The sequence below is a fragment of the Nothobranchius furzeri genome, chromosome 15 (genome assembly GCF_043380555.1).
Source record: "Nothobranchius furzeri strain GRZ-AD chromosome 15, NfurGRZ-RIMD1, whole genome shotgun sequence".
Lineage (NCBI taxonomy): Eukaryota > Metazoa > Chordata > Actinopteri > Cyprinodontiformes > Nothobranchiidae > Nothobranchius > Nothobranchius furzeri.
Genome location: NC_091755.1, coordinates 45832506 through 45855498, shown reverse-complemented (window position 1 = coordinate 45855498; position 22993 = coordinate 45832506). Strand labels below are relative to the sequence as shown.

Here is a 22993-nt window from a genome sequence, read left to right as displayed (position 1 = left end):
CTGAAGTGTTTTTAAGCCAATTCGTGGAGGTTTATCCTGCCAAAGGAATTTGGTAATTGAGGAGTCCAGAGATTTAAACCAGTCAGCTGGTGGTTTGTTTGGGATCTTTGAAAATAAGTAATTTATTCTGGGTAAGACCATCATTTTAACTGTAGCAACTCTCCCCATGAGTGATATTGGTAAGGATTTCCATCTTGCAAGATCATCTTCCACTTTCTTTAAAAGTGGGATGTAGTTTAGTTTGGTTAGATCTGCTAACTTGGGAGAGACATTAATTCCCAGGTATGTGATATTCCCTGACTCCAATTGTGTATTAATTAAATTGACAAAAGAGGAATTAATTGGTAGAACTGTGGATTTTAACCAGTTTATAGAGTAATCTGAAACTTTTGAAAAAGAGTTTATCAGTTCTATTGAATGAGAGAGAGACGATTGAGAATTCCGGAGAAAGAGTAAAACATCATCTGCATAAAGACTTATCTTATGTTCTATTTTCTTACACTGATCAAAAAACTTAACAAGTTTCCAGCCACGTGCGCTCAACCTTCTTCTCGCAGCCTTTCTAAACTCCTTCCTCTCCCCCCTTCCTCTTCACTCTTCAGGGGTTCCATCTCCATAACACTCCCCCTCTTGAGACTCCATGCCTGGTAGACGCTTTTCCTCTTGAGATTACCTCATCCTCGGCAGGCTCTGCTGATTGGTTCCTTTCCGGATCCGCCCCTCGTCCTCTTCCTTCTCCGCTGGTGGCCCCCTCTCTCCTTTCGTTCCATCCTGGCCTCGGGGAGGAATCAATAAATCTACTTCTACTGCTTATTCTAGCGATCCTATCAATTTACAAATACATGGTCTGTTTATTAGTTCATTGCACCTGGACTAATAAAACACAATCCTTGCCTTCCTCCCATCTCAAGATGTCAGAATGGTTACATCAAAAAACCCTGAGACAGTACCAGCTCATAAAATTAACAACTTCAGGGTGAAACAGCAAAAGACACACACACACACACACACACACACACACACACACAAACACACACACTTTTAATCACAGGAAAATAGCCAGCAACAATTTGGCTTCACAGAACCAAGGACCTGTTTTTATAATGACGTTCTCTGAAATGAGACAACAGACAGGGAACTCTGCTCTACCCAGGTAACTTTTGATATGCCACAGGATCAAAATGTTGAATTAGATCCGATCCTGTAACTCTCCTGAGAATATCCATTCTCTCCATCACCTTCGTCCCCTTGTGAGAGATGCCATCAACCACTAGAACTATACATTGCCAGACCAGCGGACCCCATGGTCCGTTTGGATCAACTTTCACAGGTTGGCCTTTTACCAAACCATAAAGATATACCTTTTTGGTTTTGGTGTGGTTATCACTCAAATGATCACGTATTCTCACACGTGGCACCCGGTCCCTTAATGGGAGGACTTCTTTCTCCCCTTCAGGGCTCGGTTCCCCCATCCAATCATCAGGGTCCTCTTCCTACATGAAGGCCAGACACAGTAAGCATGAAAAAATACAACTTCACACCAGCAACCATGCAAAAAGCAGTATAACCTAAGCACGGTTCAGGAATCTTATACAACTCCTCTGTCCTTTCTACTCATTCTTAACAAAAATGAGCAGAACATCCTTAATACACTATAACATGCCAAACAAGCATTTCAGCATGTGAAAAAATCCATGACCCCTGGATCTTCAAAGCCAGACCCGGGTAATACACAAATGGTAATGATTAATCCTGCACAGCTAATAACAGCAGTACACCATAGCAGTGGGGTATATTATTCTCTCAGGAACAGAACTTTATAACACACACATAATATAAGCCAAACTATGACTTTTAAAATCCCATTTCCAGGGTTTCTGATTCCCAGGATGTCCCAGCACACCAAGCTGGTTAAGATTAGCATAAAGTAACACCTTACCATTGTGGTCAATATATCGTCCTCCATAGTGACTTGCCTATGAGAGGGAGCAGCAGAATCATTCATGGTTCTTCCAGCAGGTCGTCTAACCTACTCTGCCCCGGGATTGGTCCTGCAGTCCTTTTCTGCTCCTCAGATGTGGTCTGGGCTCCATCACTTCTGAATGGACCTCCTCTTCATCTCGATGCAGTTTGGGAGTCCTGCAACACTTGTCAAAACATTGAGGATACTAATGGCTTTTACGACCACTGATAGCATCACTAATCCCCCCACAATCAGGCAGGGTATTTTGGCATAGTGCCATAAACCTGATAGTACCAAGGACACCACCCCTATGGCTCCTTGTGTCATGACTTTAACTCCTTCATTAACTCCCAAGACCAGACCTTTCCCCATGATGGACTGTATCCGTTTAAGTATAAGATACTGTATAAGTATCCGGGATATTTATATATATGATATAAGCTTCATAGGTTAATTTGATTGGTCGTTTTTCGGAATCTCCACTGAATAGCAACAGAGGTGATTTCAGTATGGTTTATGTAGAGTTAAAACTGCATACTGAAATCACCTCTGTTGCTATTCAGTGGAGATTCCGAAAAACGACCAATCAAATTAACCTCTGAAGCTTATATCACAAATATAAATATCCCGGATACTTACATATCGATCTAAGTTCATACATCAACCTGTTTGATCTCATTTTATTCCAAAGATTGATGTTTAACTTAGATAATTAAATTTAATAGCAAAAGTTATTTTAAATCAGAAGCTAGGATCTTTGCTTTCAAATAACCAGAAACATTATACCTTTTCTGTTTCGTTTCAATACTGATGCAAGTTTAAAATTGAAGAAATTTTATTACTAACAATTTTAAACTGAAAGATTTCAAACAACAATTATAAAATGACAATTCATGGACGGCAATTTTAATGACAATCTTTAACAGCTTTGAGATTAAACTTGTTTTAAAAGCAAACCTGTGTTGGATGGAAAACTAATTTGAGAATGGTGAGATGCGTGAATGAAGTTCTCAGAAGGTTTCTTTCAGAGAGAATGAAAGCGTTCTGGGTGGAATTGATGTTTTGCGGATAACTGAGTTATTTTGAGAGAAACAGCATCAAACACATTCTCGTGTTCTACCTCACCCAAGCAGCTGACCCTCTTGTGGATCCGGAGATCGGGAGGATGGGTTCATCCAAGATGACACTCGGGGCTGGCAGGGAAGACGCGAGTGTCCGATCGTCTGGTCCAGAGTGGTAGCTGGGTACACGGTTGTCAAGCGTTGGCAGATGGAGTGTTCTCGTCTTAACTTCAGAAATCAATGACTCTGGTAATCAATGACAATGGCTCTTTGTTTATCATTTCTTCCAGGGTGGTGGTCCCCCCTATCTGGCCACTCTCCTGAACAAACATTCCCCATCACGTGCTCTGCGCTCCTCTGACCAAGGCCTGCTCGCTGTCCCTCGGTCTAGGTGTCGTACCCGTGGGGACCGGGCTTTCTCAGTCCTAGCACCGTCACTCTGGAACCAGTTGCCACCCTCGGTTAGGCTGTCCCCATCTCTGCCAGTCTTTAAGAATCACCTAAAAACACACATCCTCCGCTTGGCGTTTCCAGAACATGTTTGATTTTGCCCCTCTATTATGTTGAATCCATTCCACAGTTTTCATTGGTACACTCAATCCATCCACTCAATCCAAATGTGTTTCACACATTTGTCCTTTACCAGAATGTTTCATCTATCTTGTAATTTCCATTTTGTATTTTGTAATTTGTATTTTGTAATTTGAATTTCTTTTATTGTTGATTTATCCAATATATTTACATACAACTGTACAATGTTCAGCGCTTTGGGCTTCCTGACAGGGTTGCGGAAGGCGCTTTATAAATAAAGCTTTGATTGATTGATTGATTGATTGGTAGAGTCTTCGTTAGCTGGTTACAGTTTCGTTTATTCTTTAGCTATTCTGGTCGGCGTGACTAGAACAGCAGGTGGAGGCTTAGGAGACGGCCGTTCCCCTTTCCTCCGTGGTGTTGGTTCAAGAAATGAACTTGAATCTGTGATGGTTACAGTTTTACCAAAAGCTCTCAGAACACTCCCACTCTCTCCGGAAGAAAGCTTGATCATGCGTCAAAAACGTGATGCAGTTATTGTTTATCTGGACTCTGTGTTAGCTGGATAAGGTGAACTTGACCTTCTTTGCTGAACACATCTTTATAATAATTATAATAATTATTATTATACCCAAAGCATAATAATCCATTTCATGTCATTAAAATACCTTTATATTGAACCAAGTGATCATTTTATGATGATTATATTAAACAGTAATAAAATCAATGAGTTTATTAATTATTATCTAATTATTATCATCGTGACTTGCTGTGTCCTTCTGGGACAGAACAGCAGATATGATGTTATGGTCTTGAGCAGACATCGTGGCTCCTTGGGTTAATCTGTGGATTCAAAAGTACTGTTTGACCCAGCTTGACCCAGCTGGGCAAATGTGACCTTTGCCAAACATCAGAGAACCTTCATCACGTTACAGACCCCCCTTTTGTCAATGGGAGGTGGACGCAGGAAACCACCTGCCGTTGGCAACCAAAGACTTGAAGGGTCTCTATCTGAAAAAGCTGTTGCAGTCCAGTCGAAGGCTGGAGAGAGGAAAGCATTCCTTCCCCCCGTGAAGACAGGAGCGCATCCTGAGCAGATGGTTAAGTCAAAATTTGCAGATCATTGTAAAGTGATCCTCTAGAAGATGGCTGTTTCAGTAGCAGTTAATTTTTCATCAGCAGTAATGCAAAGGCGTATGCAAAAAGGATAAAGTAGCCCGTGTTCCCACACAGAGCCAAGCAGGATCAGGCAGATGACCAGCCGTCAGCGGCAGGTCCCAGGATGGCCTGCAGGCGACCTCACAGCGCGGGCACTCAGGACGTCTCGAACCACGACCGAAGCGAAGCCTCATGCGACAGGAACACCAGGCGGCAGGAACACCAGGCGGCAGGAACACCAGGCGGCAGGAACAGGCGTAGAGGACCCTCGGCTGGCGAAGTCCCCCATGGATGGAGATCCCTCAGACAGCGAGGACCAATGGTGAAGCTCAGGAGTGAGAAGAGCAGAGCAGCAAGTGAGGCAGACACACGAAGATTGCGTTTGATGCTAATCAAATAATTATAAACCTGTCCTGTGAGTACCTCTGTACTATGTGACAGCATTATATGAATTATCTAAAAGAAGAAATGAAATGCAACCTCTCTATGTGTAATTTTAAAAGTGATGCATAAAAAAACAAATAAAAGAAATCAAACCCTAACTGATATGGGGGAAATCACCTGCACTAATTAAAGGCTAATATGAATGAAGAGCAAAATGGCTTGTAGAAATTAACCAAGTTAATCTGTAATTTCCAGAGAACCTTCATCACGTTACACCCGGATTCAGGACCGGACAGCCCCGTATCAATTTCTTACAATTTTCCAACCATTGGGTAGCATTAAAACCCTCCTTTTGAGGACACATGCATGAAACTTTAGACAACTCCAGGCGTTCCTGGTCGTTTCTCCACCCAACCTTTAACTACAGCCATAGTGTTGAGTGTTATAACTTTATACTTCCTCTCCATCTCTCCCAACACCTCTTAACAGGAGGGTGGGGGAGGTCCTCCTCCTCTTCCCACTTGCTGCCACTGTTCATTTTGGGGCAGCAGTAGCTCAGGTGGTAGAGCGGGTTGCCTCATGATCGGAGGGTCATGGGTTCGGTTCCAGCTCCCGCCAGGGGCATCCTGCTGTTGTGACCTTGGGCAAGACACTTCACCCAACTTGCCTGTGCTAGTGGTGGTCAGAGGGGCCGACGGCGCCAAATGGCAGCCTCGCCTCTGTCAGACCTCCCCAGGGCGGCTGTGGGTACAAGTAGCTTACCATCACTAGCAGTGTGTGAATGTGAGAGTGTGTGAAAGCGTCTTTCGGTGTCTTGAAAAGCACTATATAAGTTCAATGCATTATCATTATTATTATTTTCTGTGGGAATGAAGTGGAAAGGTTAATTATATACATTTTTAATTCACCTGTGACCTTTGCGAGGTCACGACCATCTCCGTCTGAACCTTAGGGGTCTCCTCAGTTCTATCTTATCCTAGGTTTACACTAATCCAATCCCCATTGCTTGCTTTTAATGTGTCTCTCCAGACTGTCACTTTACGCCATCCTTTTACTGTTTTAACCAAAACCTGAGGTTGATCTCGAGTTCTTTTGAGGCTGTTACCGGCTGGCACAGTAGCAGAATCGTACCAATCCCAATCTGTTGTTGCATGACAAATTGTTTTAATTCCCACACGTCTGTGGTCATAGAAAATTTGCCCAGACTATCTCTCAATCGCCTCCTTGGCTGTGTGGTCTGCCACAACAACTGTCCCCATCTGTCATGAACAGACCTCAGAAGACCCGCAATGACACCAAGCACAGTAAAATTCCTTAACTGTATTTATTTGGATGAGGAGTTACCAGAGGAGGGTGAGGCAGGAGACAGAGTTGGAAGGTAGTCGTGAGTCAAAACCAGATTGGCACAAGCAGGTACAGGGAACAGGCTGGAGACGAGGTAGAAGACAGGCGAGGGTCGAGATGGCAGGCTGAGTTCAAGGCAGGGGTCAGGAGTGAAAACAAGGTCCGGAGGCAGAGATCAGGCAGGGTGGATGGCTGGAGAATTTACTGGCAAAGGCTTTCAATAATCTGGCAGGGAACTGGTGGCTGACTGGTGAATATATAGCAGGGGGAGCAGGTGTGAGTGATGAGCTGAGGAGTCAAGAGCAGGTGAAGAGGATGAAGCTGATTACAGGAACAGGTGAGATGAACGGAGTTGATAGAGGTTGCCAGGGAAACAGGGCTTGTCAGGAGCTTGGTGAGGGGACCAGGTGAGCTGAATGAAGGCTGAAAGATGGGAGTCATGGTCAGACTCTGTGCTGTCATGTAAGACCAACCTCACCATCCTGGCCTGGACCAGTTTGTCCACCTCAGCATTTCCTCTAGCTGCAGAGGAGTCACTCAGCGTGTGAGCCGGCTGATGTCGACCCTGGAAGTTACCTGTCCTCAGACATGGCAATTAAGGCCCACTCGTCTGTAAACTTTACCGATCCTCCGGTCTGACCCTTGGTCATCCCATGCTTTTCCCACATGGGTAATTCATTGTTCACACCTTTACACACCCATTCGCTGTCACTGATAATCAGCGCAGGGGATTTTCCATGTGTTCTCACATGGTGAACCATGGATTCTAACTCAGCTGTAAGTTCTGCCTTTTGAGCAGAACCTGCAACTCTCCCTTTCCTCCGAGAGGTTTTCTTGTTATTTACATATTTAATCCACGCCCAGAATGTCATGAAGTCATCCTGTGTTTTTGACCCATCAGTGTAATAGGTGATTCCCTTCTCCGGGTCTCTAGGAGGATCTATCTCCCTTCTCTTTTTGGGCTTTACATCAGATCCATCAGGGATAAGTGAAATTGTGGGATCAATCAGCATTGCATCCCATTTCTCATTCCTGGATGCCAGTGCTTTACCTGGGATCATGTGTGTGGATGTGAAGCTCCAAAGCTCTGGCTGCTTTGTGTACAGTAACACAGGTTGGCCATCAGATAAGCACAATATCGGAAACAAATATGTATGCCAAGCCGCAAGTTCCATCTCCCATAGGAGAAACTTGTCCCTCTCCGGGCCTTTCCAGGTAGCATCCCACATAGCTACTGCTCGCTCAGACCCGTCATTTCCAGCATACACCATGTAACTGTCCTCTTGTTTATCAGTTCTGATCCAGAGCGGTTTTTTTGTGTCTCTGTGCTCCAAAGCACAGTGATTATTTTTACAAAACTCAATGACCTCACTCACTTTCAGAATTTCCTCCTCTGTGAGCACACGGTCATTGGTGATCAATCTTCCATCCAATCTGCTTCTCAGACCACGCTTTAAAGCCTGGAAAGACTGCATTCTCCCCGACAGCTGTGGTATATTCTCAATAAAAAAAATCCCAACTTTCCCAACACTCCTTCAAGTTGTAACAGGGTTTTAGGCAGCGTGATGTTTTCAAAAACTGCCACATCCACCTCTTTTCCCCCAGGAGTGTATTTGTAACCCAGAAACTTTATGTCCTGAATCACAAGCTGGGTTTTGTCCAGGGCAATCAGAAACCCTGCCTCACTTAGTTTCCTCATCACTCGCAAAGAGTCTCTGAGCAGCATCTCAGGGTCATCATTTGTCAACAAAATGTTGTCTATGTACACGACAACTGGCTCTCCCTGTAACATATCTTTCACAATAGCCTGAAAAGCGTTCGGGGAGTTTATGAATCCCTGAGGTAAACGTTTCCACTGAAAAGTTCTGTTCCCCACCTGGAAACCTGTCAGCCTTTGAGATTAAACAGAATTTGGTACAGACCAAAATCCTTTTGCCAAATCCAGGCTGCTCTTGTATTTCCCAGGGCGCACCTCCGCAGGTGCTCTCTGAAGGTTCACCTTATATCTGACATCCGGAATGGTACGTTAATTTAGAGCTCTCAAATCATGTACCAGTCGGTGTTTTCCATTCGGTTTTGGCACCATCTGAACAGGTGTCACAGTGAGGCTCTCTCTCACCTCTTCCAAAACACCCTGACGTGTCAGGTCAATGAGTAACTCGTTCAAATCCTCCACCCCCTTTCGTATTGGATACTGAGGTACTCGCGGGGGAGGGGTCGCCCTTATGACATACTGCTCTCCTTTATACAATCCACAATCATTTTTGTTCTTTGCAAACTTTAATTTCATCAGCTCCTCCCTCAGAATGGCCTTCTGTGTCTCATCAACCTCAGCTTCCCGACTTATTCTGTCCAGTTCTTTATCTACATTCACAACAGCTCCTCTCACCACCACTTTAAAATTATAATCCGGCACAAGGTTTGCTGGATGACTGAAATCAGACAAATTGTCTTGTGTTAACTCCACCAAGTCTGACAAGCACAACCAACTGGCATCTTTCAGCGCACGCAAACTACGAGAACACATGAAAGGATGATGGACAGTTTTGAAATCTACATCTGACCCATCAGCTAAGCGTGCTGAGAGCAAATCATTAGACTTCATAGCATTGTGTGTCTCCTCCAACCCAGACATGTTAGCTTCTGTGTCAATTATAAACTTTAGTCCTCGGTACACACACACCAGCCAGGGATATTAAACATGTGCCACTTTTTGAAGAGCATTAATTGCTTCTGCGAGGGTGAAGGGGTAGTTTGGGAAATCATGGTGGATGAGTCAAACTCCACATGAGGTTTCTGGAACCTCCCCTGCCTCATACAGCGATGAACAGTTGGTCCCACGTTAATACTGCATACTCTTCGTCTGGTATCCAATCTGCTGGCATCTCCTGAGTCTGTGTTCGCTGCCTGCTCAGGTTTCTGCTCCCATCTCTCCGTGAGTTGTCCCTGGGAACAGTTGTCTCTCTCCCTCTCCTGTCCTGAGGGTAAGCTAGTCCTGCCTCTACCTGGTTCTCCCCTTTCCCCCAGAAGGGGGTGCTCACGTTTTTTGACTGGTCATTAAGCTGTCTCATAACTTCCCAATCATCCATTTCCTCCAGCTGTTGACCTTTTGTCATTCTATGCCATTTTACAGCCAGGGCTCTGGCTCCAGGAAGTGATAATGTCGTTCCTGGTGGATGATTGATGCTCCTTCTTCTTGAAGGGACTACAGAGCTGTTCTTAGGGGTATTTAGTTTCTCCTAACCTCATCTGTCATCCTATCGATACACTCATCCATCAAATCACGGCCTGGCAACCGAATGACAGCTACACCAGCCAAAGTCTCAGCCCTTGGTGTCCTGACTCCCTGCCTTAACCGCAGGAAACGTCTTAAATGAACGATGTAGCGATTTTGTGGCTCTCCGCCTTCCTGTAAGGCACAAGACCTGACAGAGCAGACAGATTGCTAGCTTTCTGTACAATAGAAGTTTCCACTGGAGCAAGCCTCTCCAGCTCCATGGCTCCACATTCCAGCACGGCCCTTTCGGTCTGACTTCTCCAATTTTTCAGCTCACTCTGTGGAGTTGAGCTTGATGCATGAGAAATGACCACTATAGCATTAACCGCCAGATACCCCGGATCCAGCCATGCTGGGGTCCCGCCCGAAGGTATATATGATCCCCACGTTTTAAGGGCATGCCTCCCGGCTAAGCGCCTTAAGGGCGCTAATGCTGGGTCCCGACAAAGGTCCGTTCCTGGCTTTACCAGAGTTATGAACCAGTTTGGAGCTGGCAGTGTTCTAGCACCAATATCTCCCTCTAGCATCATCACACCAGAGGCAAGACAAGCAGATGTGTCTCCTTGCATAATTTGTGCTTCCAAAGCAGAGATATTTGTCACCAACTCACCACACAGATCATCTGACTCATGTTCATCACTGCTGTCTGATTCATCCTCACTCCCCTCTGAATGGAAGGGTGTAGCATTTCTGACATCTTTATTTATAGGTTGAAACCCGGCTATGACTCCTCATACGAGGGTGGAAGATTCAAAGCAGGGTACAGTTTCGGGCATGGATGTGCTGCAGCTTCCTCTGGCTGCCACTCCTTTAAACTGAGCATCTGGCAAGTTGCTATGAATAACCCTTCTGTGTTCAGAACCAGCGTCCACATCATATCTGTGTGCAGATCTATCACAGCTTTTAAGGCCTCTAATGATGCTTTAACAGTATATCCAAACTGCCCCGTTCCCAGCACGCATGTAGCAACATGCCCAGTAGCACTTGTTCATCTGACACTGTCTGACCAATTGCTCAACTTGCATTTCATGAGAACTCCCAGCCACACATGGAGCAGTCACTAGGTTTAAAGTTTCATACACCCCATCATTTGCTTCAATTAGAGACCTTCTGTACACCAATACCCGGCCTATTTTCAAATGGAGGGTTCTGAGCTATAATCGCCTCATGGCATTGAGAGTACCTGCTCTTTAAAGTCAGGGCTACCCCAGCTCACAATCCATGTCCATGAAGCTTATGTCCACTTCAGGTTAAGACTCTTGCCAGCTGTTCCTTTTATGCTGAGGAGACAACTGACATTACCTGTAGCCTAGGATGGAGGAAACACATATCAATTACACCACGGGATGGCATTTACAACCAGCATCTCACCTTTGATCGGGTACCGGCAGGAGGAGACCCCACTCATGAATCCTTTTTTCGTTCCACGAATCTGAGGAACTAGGTTTTATTTCACACAGATGAAAAAATAATAATAATCCAAACAAAGCCCCGACAATGCGGTTTAAAAAGTGAAACAACTCTTTGCCAATAGACTGAGTTATAGCAAAGTTGAGCTGAATAAGCTCTCCAAAAATGACACTAGGTCAGATTATCACAGACAAAAAGCTCAAAGCAAAAGCTTCCTCCTTTCCATCTCTGTACCTCACAAACTCTTCCCATTGAAAGACCCACTTCCAGACCCAGTAGCTCCTTTTTATTTACTGTCCCCCCTCCCTCACAGTCATTTCTTTGTTTGCTGCTTCAGACTTCAGACTTCAGACTTCCTGGTCACGTGTTCCTCTTCTTCTTGTTACTTCTCCAAGGACCCAAAGAGACCATAAATCTTGGATGTCATGATGTCACCTTTTCTTCTCCCAGTCTTCATCCGTTCACATGTTTCTTCTTCTCAGCGCCTCCTGCAGGATTCCTTTCTTCTCCTTTGGGATTACCTCATCTCTTCTCCGTAGTTACCAGTCAGCAGGGGGAGTTGTGTCCCCCTCCCTTTTCTTCTTCAACCCAGGGGCCGCAAAGTCATTATAAACATTACCTAGACTAGATTATCTCCTCTGTATCTTTCTAGCATTCTTGGTTAACTCCACAGAAGATAAAGATGACATACTCCCTACATTTGGACATGTCATTACAGGTTATATCTACAACATTCATTATCTAACCATAACAGTGTAGTGAAGGCACATCCATTATTTACGACATCAGGAGATCAGGAGTCTCCAGCCAGGTCACACACATACACAAACACACACACAGACAAGAGAAGGTAACAGGCCTTTAGCTTGGTTTCACACACACACGGATACATCTTGTAGAGCCTAGAATTGATTTCACATAATGAGAGACATAGTCCAGACTTAATTCCATACATTAACAAGTCTGATTATACTCCATACAACAGGCAGCAACTGGGGTTGACCTAAACATTTTGGTCACCAAGGTGCACCGGCTCACCCCCCAATCCGACCCAGCCAAACACCGCATCACATTCAAGACCCATCCACACCTAGCCTCCAGGCTCCGAACATGAACACCCCATGTCAGCCGCTCATCCAGCCACATGTCCAGGTACTTAAAAGAGGACACGCGCTCCAGCAGCAGCCCACTCAGCAGCAAACCCACCGACGGGACAATCTGCTTAAACCCAAAGACCATATACTTGGACTTGGATGGGGACAACTTGAAGCCCCAATGCCTCAACAGAGCCACCACACCATCCAAGCCATCTTGCACCCTTTGGAAAAGAAACAGGAGGTTCCGGCCCCACTTCCAAAACGCCCCATCATCAGCAAGACAGGACCTCCGCATATCACCGCCCAAGGAGTCAAACAAGCCATTGACCATGACATTAAAAAGCACTGGGCTAATCACTCTCCCCTGAGGGACTCCATTCTACACCCCAATGGAAAACGACAACACAGAACCCACCCTAACCTGAAGCATCCTATCACAGAGAAAGCCCCTGATCCTGCGCAACATTCTCCCACAAACACCAGCCAAGTACAAGGAAATTAAAAGTCCGTCTGTCCAAAGCATGTCATAAGCTTTTTCGATGTCAAGGAGCACCACCAACGCTGCTCCTTAATTGCCAAAGCCTGTCTAACGTCCAGATCCAGAGGCGCCATCGCGCCCATCGTGGACTGCCCCAGCCAAAACCCACTCTGGCATCGAGCAAAAAAGTCACCGTCCTTCAAGAAGTACACCAACCTCGAGGTGACCATGTGCTCCATAATCTTACAGACAACAGACGTCAGAGCTATAGCCCTATAGGAGTCCGGGGAACCAGGGGGCCTACTCTGCTTCAAAAGTGGAAGAACAACAGAGTGCCTCCACTCAGTGGGCAAACAGCCCAATTCTCACATGGCATTGTACAAGGACAATAGCTCCTCCAGGAAGACACCACCTGCATGCTGAAGCAGCGGATACCCCAGACCATCCCTCCCAGGGCAAGTATCCCCCCCCCCCCCCCCCCCCCAGACCGAACAGCTGACTGCAGCTCGTCCATAGAAAAAAACAGGTTCAAGTCACAGGCAGTATCCCCAGAGTCCCACATACCAGCCGCATAATACTCCACCAACCTAGCCCTGGCAGCCAAGATACCCGCTGAACTATGAACCTCCTGAAAATGAACGGCCAGCAAGTTTGCCTTATCCACACCCGTATTGCCAGTCCACCCCCAACGCCTAGTACTGGAACCCCCGGAAGCACCTGTGCCCCCGACATCCTACGGACCATGCGCCACAAAACCCTCACATTGGTCCGGGGCCCCAACCCACCACAGAATCCCCTCCAACCAGCCCGCTTGGCAGCTCTCACTATGCTGCGAGCCTGAGCAACCAGAACTCCCTATTCCTAGCTCAAATAGCCACATCACAGGCCCCAGTCCATCACGGGACCATAGACCTCCCAGGAGGGACGCGCTTCCTAGGAATGTGGGCATCCGCCACCGATCGCACTCACCCAGAAATAGCTGAACACCAGAGGTCCACATCTGCACTGCCCTCCAACTGGCTAATCGCATCCTCCAAATCATGCGTAAAGAGGGGCCAACGGTCACGTTTTAAATTGAACCTCATAATCAAAAAACAAGGTTCAGACACCAACCCCCGACCAAACCAACTCAGCACAGGCACATAGTCACTCCCCATAGCTAGGTGAACCAACACCTCCCACCGCCCAGCAACCGCTGCCAGATCAGTTGAAACAATCGTCAGATCAAGCCCCGATGAACATCGACCATCTCCCTGAAACCAAGTAGGACTCCCATCATTCAACACCACAAAGACCTTCTCATCCAAAATGTCCTCCAGGACATACCCATTCCCCTCCCATTTCCCTCCTTCCCCCGGGTCCCCCACAACCCCTAATGAGCATTAAAATCCCCGACCCACAAAACCGACGAGGAAGCATCCTGCAACAGCTCTCGGAGAGCTTCATCCGCCAAGCCCAAACCGAAGAATGCCTTCCTAAACTAAACAGAGTTTATTTACTCCTCCTAGTTTAATATTTTAATGGTGCACACCTGGTTCTCATCAGCTCACCTGTCTCACTGTCAGGTTGGTGTGAATGTTCCTGCTACACTAAAGGAAAGCACCTTGAATGACCTCTGTGTGAAATGTGCTTTAGAAATAAAGCTGCCTTGCTTTGATTCTTTTGTGAAATATTTTTGGGTTTTAATGTTGTGCTCTTCTAAAACCTGTTTCAGACCGCTTATGATGAGTTATATAAATGGAAACCGTGTTCCCTCGCCCGAACGTCGGTCACCGGGGCCCCCCTCTGGAGCCAGGCCTGGAGGTGGGGCCCGTTGGCGAGCGCCTGGTGGCTGGGCTTTCACCAATGGAGCCCGGCCGGGCACAGCCCGAAGAGAAAACATGGGTCCCCCTTCCCATTGGCTCACCACTCATGGGAGGGGCCAAAGGGGTTGGGTGCAGTGTGTGACAGATGGTAGTCGAGGGCGGGGACCTTGGCGGTCTGATCCTCAGCTACAGAAGCTGGCTCTTGGCACAAGGAATGTCACCTCTCTGGTGGAAAATGAGCCTGAGTTGGTGTGTGAGGTTGAGAGGTTCCGACTAGATATAGTCAGACTCACCTCAACGCATGGCTCTGGCTCTGGAACCAGTTTCCTTGAGAGGGGTTGGACTTTCTACCACTCTGGAGTTGCTCCCACTGAGAGGCGCCGAGCAGGGATGCCATACTAGTTGCTCCCCATCTTGGTGCCAGTACGTTGGGGTTTACCCCAGTGAACGAGAGGGTAGCCTCCCTCCACCCACATGTGGGGGGATGGGTTGTGGCTGTGGTCTGTGCTTATGCACCAAACTACAGTTCAGACTACCCACCCTTTTTGGAGACCTTGGAGGGGTGCTGGAGTGCGCTCCTTCCGGTGATTCCCTCGTTCTTCTCGGGGATTTTTACGCTCACGTGGGCAACGACAGTGAGACCTGGGGCGGTGTGGTTGGGGGGAATGGCCCCCCTGATCTGAATTCCATTGGTGTTTTGTTATTGGACTTCAGTGCCAGTCATGGATTATCCATAATGAATACCATGTTCAGACATAAAGGTGTCCATATGTGCTCTTGGCACCAGGATACCTTAGGCCGCAGCTCGGTGACTTTATTGTTGTTTCATCTGACCTGCGGCCGCATGTCTTGGACACTCAGGTGAAGAGAGGGGCGGAGCTGTCAACTGACCAGGATCATCGGCGCCTGTCTTGGTGGCAACCCCTGAACCCGCTGGTGGAAAATGGCATTTAGGGATGCTGTCAAGCTGAAGAAAGAGTCCTATCAGGTCTTTTTGGCTTGTGGGACTCCAGAGGCAAATGATGGGTACCGGCAGTCCATGCGTAATGCAGCACGGGTGGTCGCCGAGGCAAAAACCCGGGCATGCGAGGGGTTCAGTGAGAACTTTAAGCAAGACTTCCATACGGCTTCGATGAGATTCTGGTCCACCATCCGGCGCCTCGGGTGGGGGGGGGGGAAGCAGTGTGCTATCAACATTATCTATAATGGGGACGGTGTGCTGCTGATCTCTACTCAGGACGCTGTGGATCGGCAGGCAGAATATGTCGAAGACCTCCTCAATCCCACCGACTCATCTTCCAGTGAGGAAGCAGAGTCTGGTGATCTTGGGTTAGCCTCTCAAATCTCTGGTGCTGAGGTCACTGAGGTGGTTAAAAAGCTCCTCTCTGGCAAGGCTCCAGGGGTGGATGAGTTCCTCCCGGAATCCCTTAAGGCTCTGGGTGTTGGGGGCTGTGATGGCTGACGCGGCTCTACAATATCGCGTGGACATCAGGGGCAGTCCCACTGGACTGGCAGACCGGGGTGGTGGTTCCCTTATTTAAAAAGGGGAACTGCACGGTGTGTTCCAACTACAGGGGATCACACTCCTGAGCCTTCCTGGTAAGGTCTATTCAGGGGTTCTGGAGTGGAGGGTCCATCAGATTGTTGAATCTCAGATTCAGGAGGAGCAATGTAGTTTTCATCCTGGCCGTGGAACACTGGACCAGCTCTATACCCTTAGGGGGATCCTGGAGGGTGCGTGGGAATTTGCCCAACCAGTCTACATGTGTTTCGTGGATTTGGAGAAGGCGTTTGACCGCGTCCCTCGGGGGGTCCTGTGGGGGGTACTCCGGGAGTATGGGGTACCAGGCCCTCTGATACGGGATGTTAGGTCCCTGTATGACCGGTGTCAGAGCTTTGTCCGCATTGCCGGCAGTAAGTCGGGCTCGTTCCCAGTGAGAGTTGGACTCCGCCAAGGCTTCCCTTTGTCACTGATTCTGTTCATAACCTTTGTGGACAGGATTTCTAGGTGCAGCCAAGGTGTGGAGGACATCGGTGTTGGTGGCCTGAGGATCAGGTCTCTGCTTTTTGCAGATGATGTGGTCCTGTTGGCTTCATCGAACGTGATCTTCAGCTTTCGCTGGAGTTGGTCGCAGCCGAGTGTGAAGGAGCTGGGATGAGAATCAGCTCCTCTAAATCTGAGACCATAGTCCTGTTTCGGAAATGGTTAGAATGCCTTCTCCAGGTCAGGGATGAGGTCCTGCCCCAAGTGGAGGAGTTTAAGTATTTCAGGGTCTTGTTCACGAGTGAGGGAAAACTGGTGGGTAAGATCGATAGGCGGATTGGTGCTGCATCTGCAGTGATGCGGGCGTTGTACAGGTCTGTCGTGGTGAAGAGAGAGCTGGGTCAGAAGGCAAAGCTCTCGATTTGACGGTCGATCTACGTTCCTACTCTCATCTATGGTCATGAGCTTTGGGTAGTGACCGAAAAAACGAGATCGCGGATACAAGCGGCCAAAATGAGTTTTCTCCATAGAGTGGCTGGGCTCTCCCTTAGAGATAGGGTGAGAAGCTCGGTCATTCGGGAGGGGCTCGGAGTAGACCCGCTGCTCCTCAACATGGAGAGGAGCCAGTTCAGGTGTCTCGGGCATCTGGTCAGGCTGCCTCCTGGACTCCTCCCCGGTGAGGTTTTCCGGGCATGTCCAACTGGGAGGAGACCTAAAGGTAGACCCAGGACACGGTGGAGGGACTGTGTCTCACACCTGGCCAGGGAACACCTTGGGATTCCCCCGTAGGAGCTGGCCCAAGTGGCTGGGGGGAGGGAAGTCTGGGCCTCTCGACTTAGGCTACTGCTCCCGCGACCTGACTCCGGATAAGCGGATGAAAATGGATGGATGGATGGATGGATGGATGGATGGTTGGATGGATGGATGGATGGATGGAGTTTTTGGGTTTTGATGTCGTGCTCTTCTGAAACCTGTTTCATGTTTTCCCGTTTTTTAGTTTGACCCGGTGTAGCGGGGTGAGGGTGAGGGTGGGGGTGAGGGAGGGTTAAAATAAATGAGAAAAATCAATGAAAAAGATTTTATGAAACAATGAAAACATTATGATCTTCATTCCTCTGAAAGGCGGAAACAGCCTCTCCAAGGTTTCCAGTGACGAGTTCCTGGTAGAGGTCAGAAGTCAAAGGGACAGGAGCATCGACCAAACCTGAATTCGTTCTCCTGATTGTTGTTTAAATATCTCACATTACCTGCTTGTCTCTGTCCAGCCAGCAGGTTTCTACTTTGGCCTCTGGTCTTTTTTTTACTACCGAAAAAAACCAGATTTTTGGGTCATTTTCCAGGTAGAAAAGGAAGCTGAGTGAAAAGAAAACGCAGAGAATGCAATAAAGAAAAGTTCAAAATGACCAAGATGTGTTGATTCCTCTTCTAATTGCCACCCCAACACCCCACCCCACCCCCACCCCCCACCCCCCACCCCCCATTGATTAATGACAAGAAACAGAAATTACGTCTCATACTGCTCAGAAAATTTGAGTTTTGTCCGTTTTTATGCGTTTCCTAATTGTTGCTGTAAACGTCTCTGCTCTGCATGTCCTGCTCCAAACATTATAATATATCAACTGAACCAAGTTAAACCAAAATTCACTAAATAAAAGACAAATTAAAAAATTCCTGAACACAGCTCTTTGTTAAAAAGGAGCATCAAACTCAGAGTAGACACCGAAAGGTACCAGAACCAACAACTTGTTCTGATCCCCATCAGAGTCTTCTGGTCAATAACAGAAATGTAGATCTAAACCATTTCTTAGAAACCCAGCAGGCTGTTCCCTCCATCGGCACCAACCTTCTGGGATGGAGACGCAGAGAGAGAGAGAGATGGTGAAGTCAGATATGTGAAACAGCTTCAGGTGATGTTGCTGCTGACCCACCCTGATCCGTCCCAGTACTACCTGGGTCACTGACACTGAATAGAGCCGAGGCAGATGAAATATGTCTAACATCATTGATAAGTTGTCACTTTCCTTCTCTTTTAAAGTCAGAATCACTTTGGACAGTAAATGTCCACTCTACTGGGACAGAGAGGGGACTGTGGTTTGACCCAGCGTGTCTGTGAGGACGTAACTTTTATCGATACTATCTCCTTGTGAAGATCCAGATACACTCCATTACTTCTCTTGTCAGATAAATTCATACTTTTAACATTTAAAACGGTCAGGAGACAGAAAACTCTCACCTCTGTAACACTGTAGCTTCATTTGCTGATTTAAACTTTATGCATGATGACATCACGCGTTGGCCTGACTGGTGGGAGCTTTTTAAGTCCAGAAGTTGGTAAAATTAAGTGAAATTTGAGAGAATATTTTAACTTTCTGACCTAAACCTTTTCTTAGAAAACCTCAGCATCGTGCTCCATCAGCACCAACCTGCTGGGCTGGAGACACAAAGAGAGAGAGATGGTGAAGTCAGATACGTGAAGCAGCTTCAGGTGTGGTCGTTGCTGCTGACCCACACTGACCAGTCCCAGTACTAGCTGGGTTAGGGTTGGGTGTGTTTGCCCCGTGGTCTTCATGTTTATCTAATCAGCTGTCCTCAGTGACTGACAGGTCCACCAGCTGGAGCAACGGTATATAAACTCTGTGTTTAGTCCAGGAAGGCATCCTTCACCCAGAGACTGCTGCTGCTGCTGCTTGGATTCATCACAACAAGGTAAAACCTGACCTCTCTTCATCAGCTGTTACTGCTAGTGATGATATCCACGTCAGAGTTTTTAGGAAAGTCTTTTAATGTGGATTTTCCTCCTGAACACTAAAATGACACATTCTACCCAGATGGCGTCAGGTCTGCTCTTCCTGCTGCTCCTCGGGATCGGAGGAAATGTGAGTCAGCAGAAGTTCTTCTGTAGTTAAATAATCAGCATGAATGTGACTTTGGTGGATTTATTTTCTCATGATGACCTGATGAGAAACGAACCAATGAAACGTGTTTAAAACCAACGAAGCAGAAGCTTCATTCATGTTTTACAGACGATCCTCCTCGTCACTGAAGGTCCGATTTAAAGTGACACCAATGACTCATCTTAGAGCTCCCAGTTCCACCAGTCTGCCCAGTCTCTACTGGCTTCATTCTGGTTCTGACTCTTTGTTTTTTACATCCACAGATGTTTTCTGAAGCTTTGCCACCAGGTTTGTGTTTTAATTGTTTTATCACATCAAGTTTTGAGATGAGCGCATCATAATTTACACTCTGGGAAGCCTTAGGCTCCTCCCCCTCCGGTTGGCTCACAGCTTCCTAAACGCAGCTATAAAAGCTAGTTCATGGACGTAATTTTCACTTTAGAAGTGGGGCGGACACGGGGGTCTTTACAGTATGCTCTAATAGGAAACAGGCTTCAACACAAACGGTTGTTTTCTGCTTGGTCCTAGAGCTCAACTAATGTCAATTTAATATAGCGTAATATTGTTTTTGGATGGTAAAAAGTGCAGGGGTCAAAACTTGACTATGGAAAAAGTGGGGGGGACATGTCCCCCCCCCCCCCCCAAAATTACGTCCATGAGCTAGTTTCTGATCAGCTTTGCCTCATGTCCTGAATCCCTTCAGTCTAATCAGGCATGTCATAAATGACGTGGCAGCAGAGTCCCTCCTCCTCACATGACCACCTTCATGGTGGTTTTCTCCACGTTTCATGCTCCTTCTGTTGTCCTGGAAGACGGATTTGAAGCTCGCTAAACTTCTTAGCATCAAACTGTGTTTTTTAAACGTACAGAGGTCAGAAGTGAAATCTACGGCACATATCAAACAGGATCAGAAAGTAAATGTGTCCACTCATAGACTCCCATTCATTCTTTTGGCAGGAGGGGAGCCATCGTCCAGAGGTAGATGGGCGTGACCTAGGCTCCCCATTTAAGGCCCATGAATATTTGCAGTTGAAACGTCTAAAGTCAGACTGATTCTTATATCGAGGGCAAAGTTGGGTTGTTTTAGGATTGGTGTTCAGAGTCTTTAAACTGTCTTCATCTACATGTTTGGATTTGCCACTTTTCTGCATCTCATCATCAACTGTGACTTGATGAGTCCTTCCTTCCTGTTTGTGTAGTTTGTCTTCCAGGCTTCTGTCGCCTTTGTCCTCGCGGCTGGACTGACTATAATGGCTACTGTTACCAGTTTGTGAACCAGGAACTGGCTTGGGCCGATGCTGAGGTACAGCTGATTTTCTGTTTAAAAGCTCTAAGCTCCTCATTTCAAATGAAGGTTCCAGCAGAGCAGTCTGCCTCAGCTGGGACTATCCAGCCTTCAGAGATGATTGTTGGACACCTGGATCAGCTGATGTGATGATGTCATGTCTTACTTTCCCTCAGATATTCTGCAATAAACACAAAGCACATCTGACCTCCATCAAAAACACAGATCAGTACAACTTCATCAGGGATCTGATCGTCAAAGGAGCAGGATTCAACCAAAAGTCTTGGGTTGGAGGCACCAATGCAGTCAGGGTGAGTTCAGTCACAGTTGTGACGTTCTGATGGTACAGGACTTGCTGCTGATCCTGGTAAATCTGAGTTCACACTGAGCATGAATGAGTGAATGATGACTACCAAGAAGTAAACTTGACTCTGAGTCACTTCTTCTGTCAGAACGATCTGTGGATGTGGACCGATGGAACACTGTTTACCTTTAAGAACTGGGGTCCAAGTGAACCCAACAACCAGGGAGGAAACGAGCACTGCATGGACATCAACCTGCGTGGTATGAGATCACTGCTGACTACACCGCTGCCTCGTTAGTCAGGACTAGTATAGATCAGCTGTTGAGGTCAGAGATGAAAACAGGAAATGATCATTTGTATAGCTGATGGTCACATGACCCCACGTTGGTAACAGTTTAGATATTTCTACATGTATCGAGAAGAAAAGCTCAGATGTCTGACTCTGTTCTTTCTTTTTCAGAGCAAGATTATGTCAACGACGAGGAATGCATCCAAGAGCTCTCCTTTGTCTGTATTAAACCAGAGAAACCCGTCTTCCACTCAAAATAATCAAAACCACAACATAAATAAAAATGTCCTCCTGACTTTCTTTGATGACTGAGTCTAAATCTTCACTAGAGCTGGTCCCAGCATGCCAACCTGCCAGAATCAGTTTGTCTGTTTTCACGTGCATTACAGATTACAAACACACGGGGGTGCTGATTCCTCATCATCTCCTTATGTTAAAATCCATCCACGTCTTTTGGGTTCTTTTGACCACGCCTATCTCGTACTTTGAGATTTCATTTAGTAGAATTCTTAATTCCTATGACTACAAACCAGATGAGGCTTCTAACACTTTAACCGTGTTTAATACGGGCCGTTTAAACGTCACTAACAAATTAGACGGAAAGTTTAATCTACACTTTTCATCCAGGAAACATAGAAGCTGCGCTTTAATCCAGGTTCTTCTGTGTTCACAAATCAGTCCGTGCAAGATTGCTCAAAAGCCACATGCAAGAATAAATCAGAATCATACCTGTCATAAGCCAAGCCACCGGGCTAACTCTAGGTATTAAATCTCAAGGCCTTTGCTCATGGTACAATATGGTGGGCTTGACCTCTGACCCCTCCTGACGAGCACCCTTACTCTGTGGAGAGATATTTTACCTTGTGCAACCTAGACTTTTAATTCTGGTAAAATCACCCTTTTTTTTTTTTACCGTGTCCTGTCTGGCTGTGAAGCAAGCAGAAATGATGTCTGAATGCTGGTGACAAGCCTTACAGATTTACTCTCAGGTGGAGCATCAAAGCGTTTGCTTTTAATGTCACGCCTGATACTTAAAACTTTATTGTTATTGTTGTTGAATGCATTGTAATTCCGACCAGACATGGAGACAGAGGTGAAAGAGAAAGGAAAAGAAAAGGTGGGGAGAGAGGAGGGGGGCGGTGTTCCACAAAAATAAACAATGAACAAGAGTCTGCTTCTAGACCTGCAGAAAAAGACAAAAAACAAAAAGGGACACAACAATACAACAAGATCTAGCTATCACTGCGTCAACTTGATGAAGAAAATATATAATCAACATTGCTTAACTGAAGAATCACGATAATAAATCACAGTGCATTAAGTGCCCACCATAGTCTTAAGACCTGTGTTTAACGTTCCCAAGCCCATACTTTTGAGAGCATCATGTGAGCACCTTTGTGTGTACACGCTCTTGTTTATGTAAGGTTTCTCTATAGGAGCGTCCAACAGAGAGTGTGAGGGACCACAGATCCGCCCCCCAAAGATGCGCAGGAGACGGGGGGAGCTCCAAGTCCCAGAGATCCAGGCGCTGCCCCAGAACACAGGAACCCCAAGGAGACTGCAACCAGGAAGGCCCCCGCCCCCCTCGAGAGGCACAGAGGATCGCCCCGGGGGCCACAACCAGCAGCCGGCAGAGTCCCGGGAGAAATCAGCGGCAAGCCCACAGGCCCGCCCGCAGCCTCCCACCCTCTAGCCGGCCGAGCCCGGGACCCAGCGACCCGGGACCCAG

At 46.8% G+C, this 22993-nt stretch overlaps 1 protein-coding gene across 1 annotated transcript; it reads left to right on the top strand.

Annotated features, from left to right (window-relative positions):
* Positions 1-19104: 19104 nt before the first annotated feature.
* On the top strand, positions 19105-21569 carry LOC129164695 (galactose-specific lectin nattectin-like). The gene is made up of 7 exons (XM_054745585.2): positions 19105-19198; positions 19321-19368; positions 19650-19674; positions 20586-20689; positions 20848-20982; positions 21124-21235; positions 21436-21569. The coding sequence occupies exons 2-7, from the start codon at positions 19321-19323 to the stop codon at positions 21522-21524; spliced, it is 513 nt and encodes a 170-aa protein (XP_054601560.1). The 5' UTR covers positions 19105-19198; the 3' UTR covers positions 21525-21569.
* Positions 21570-22993: the final 1424 nt, after the last annotated feature.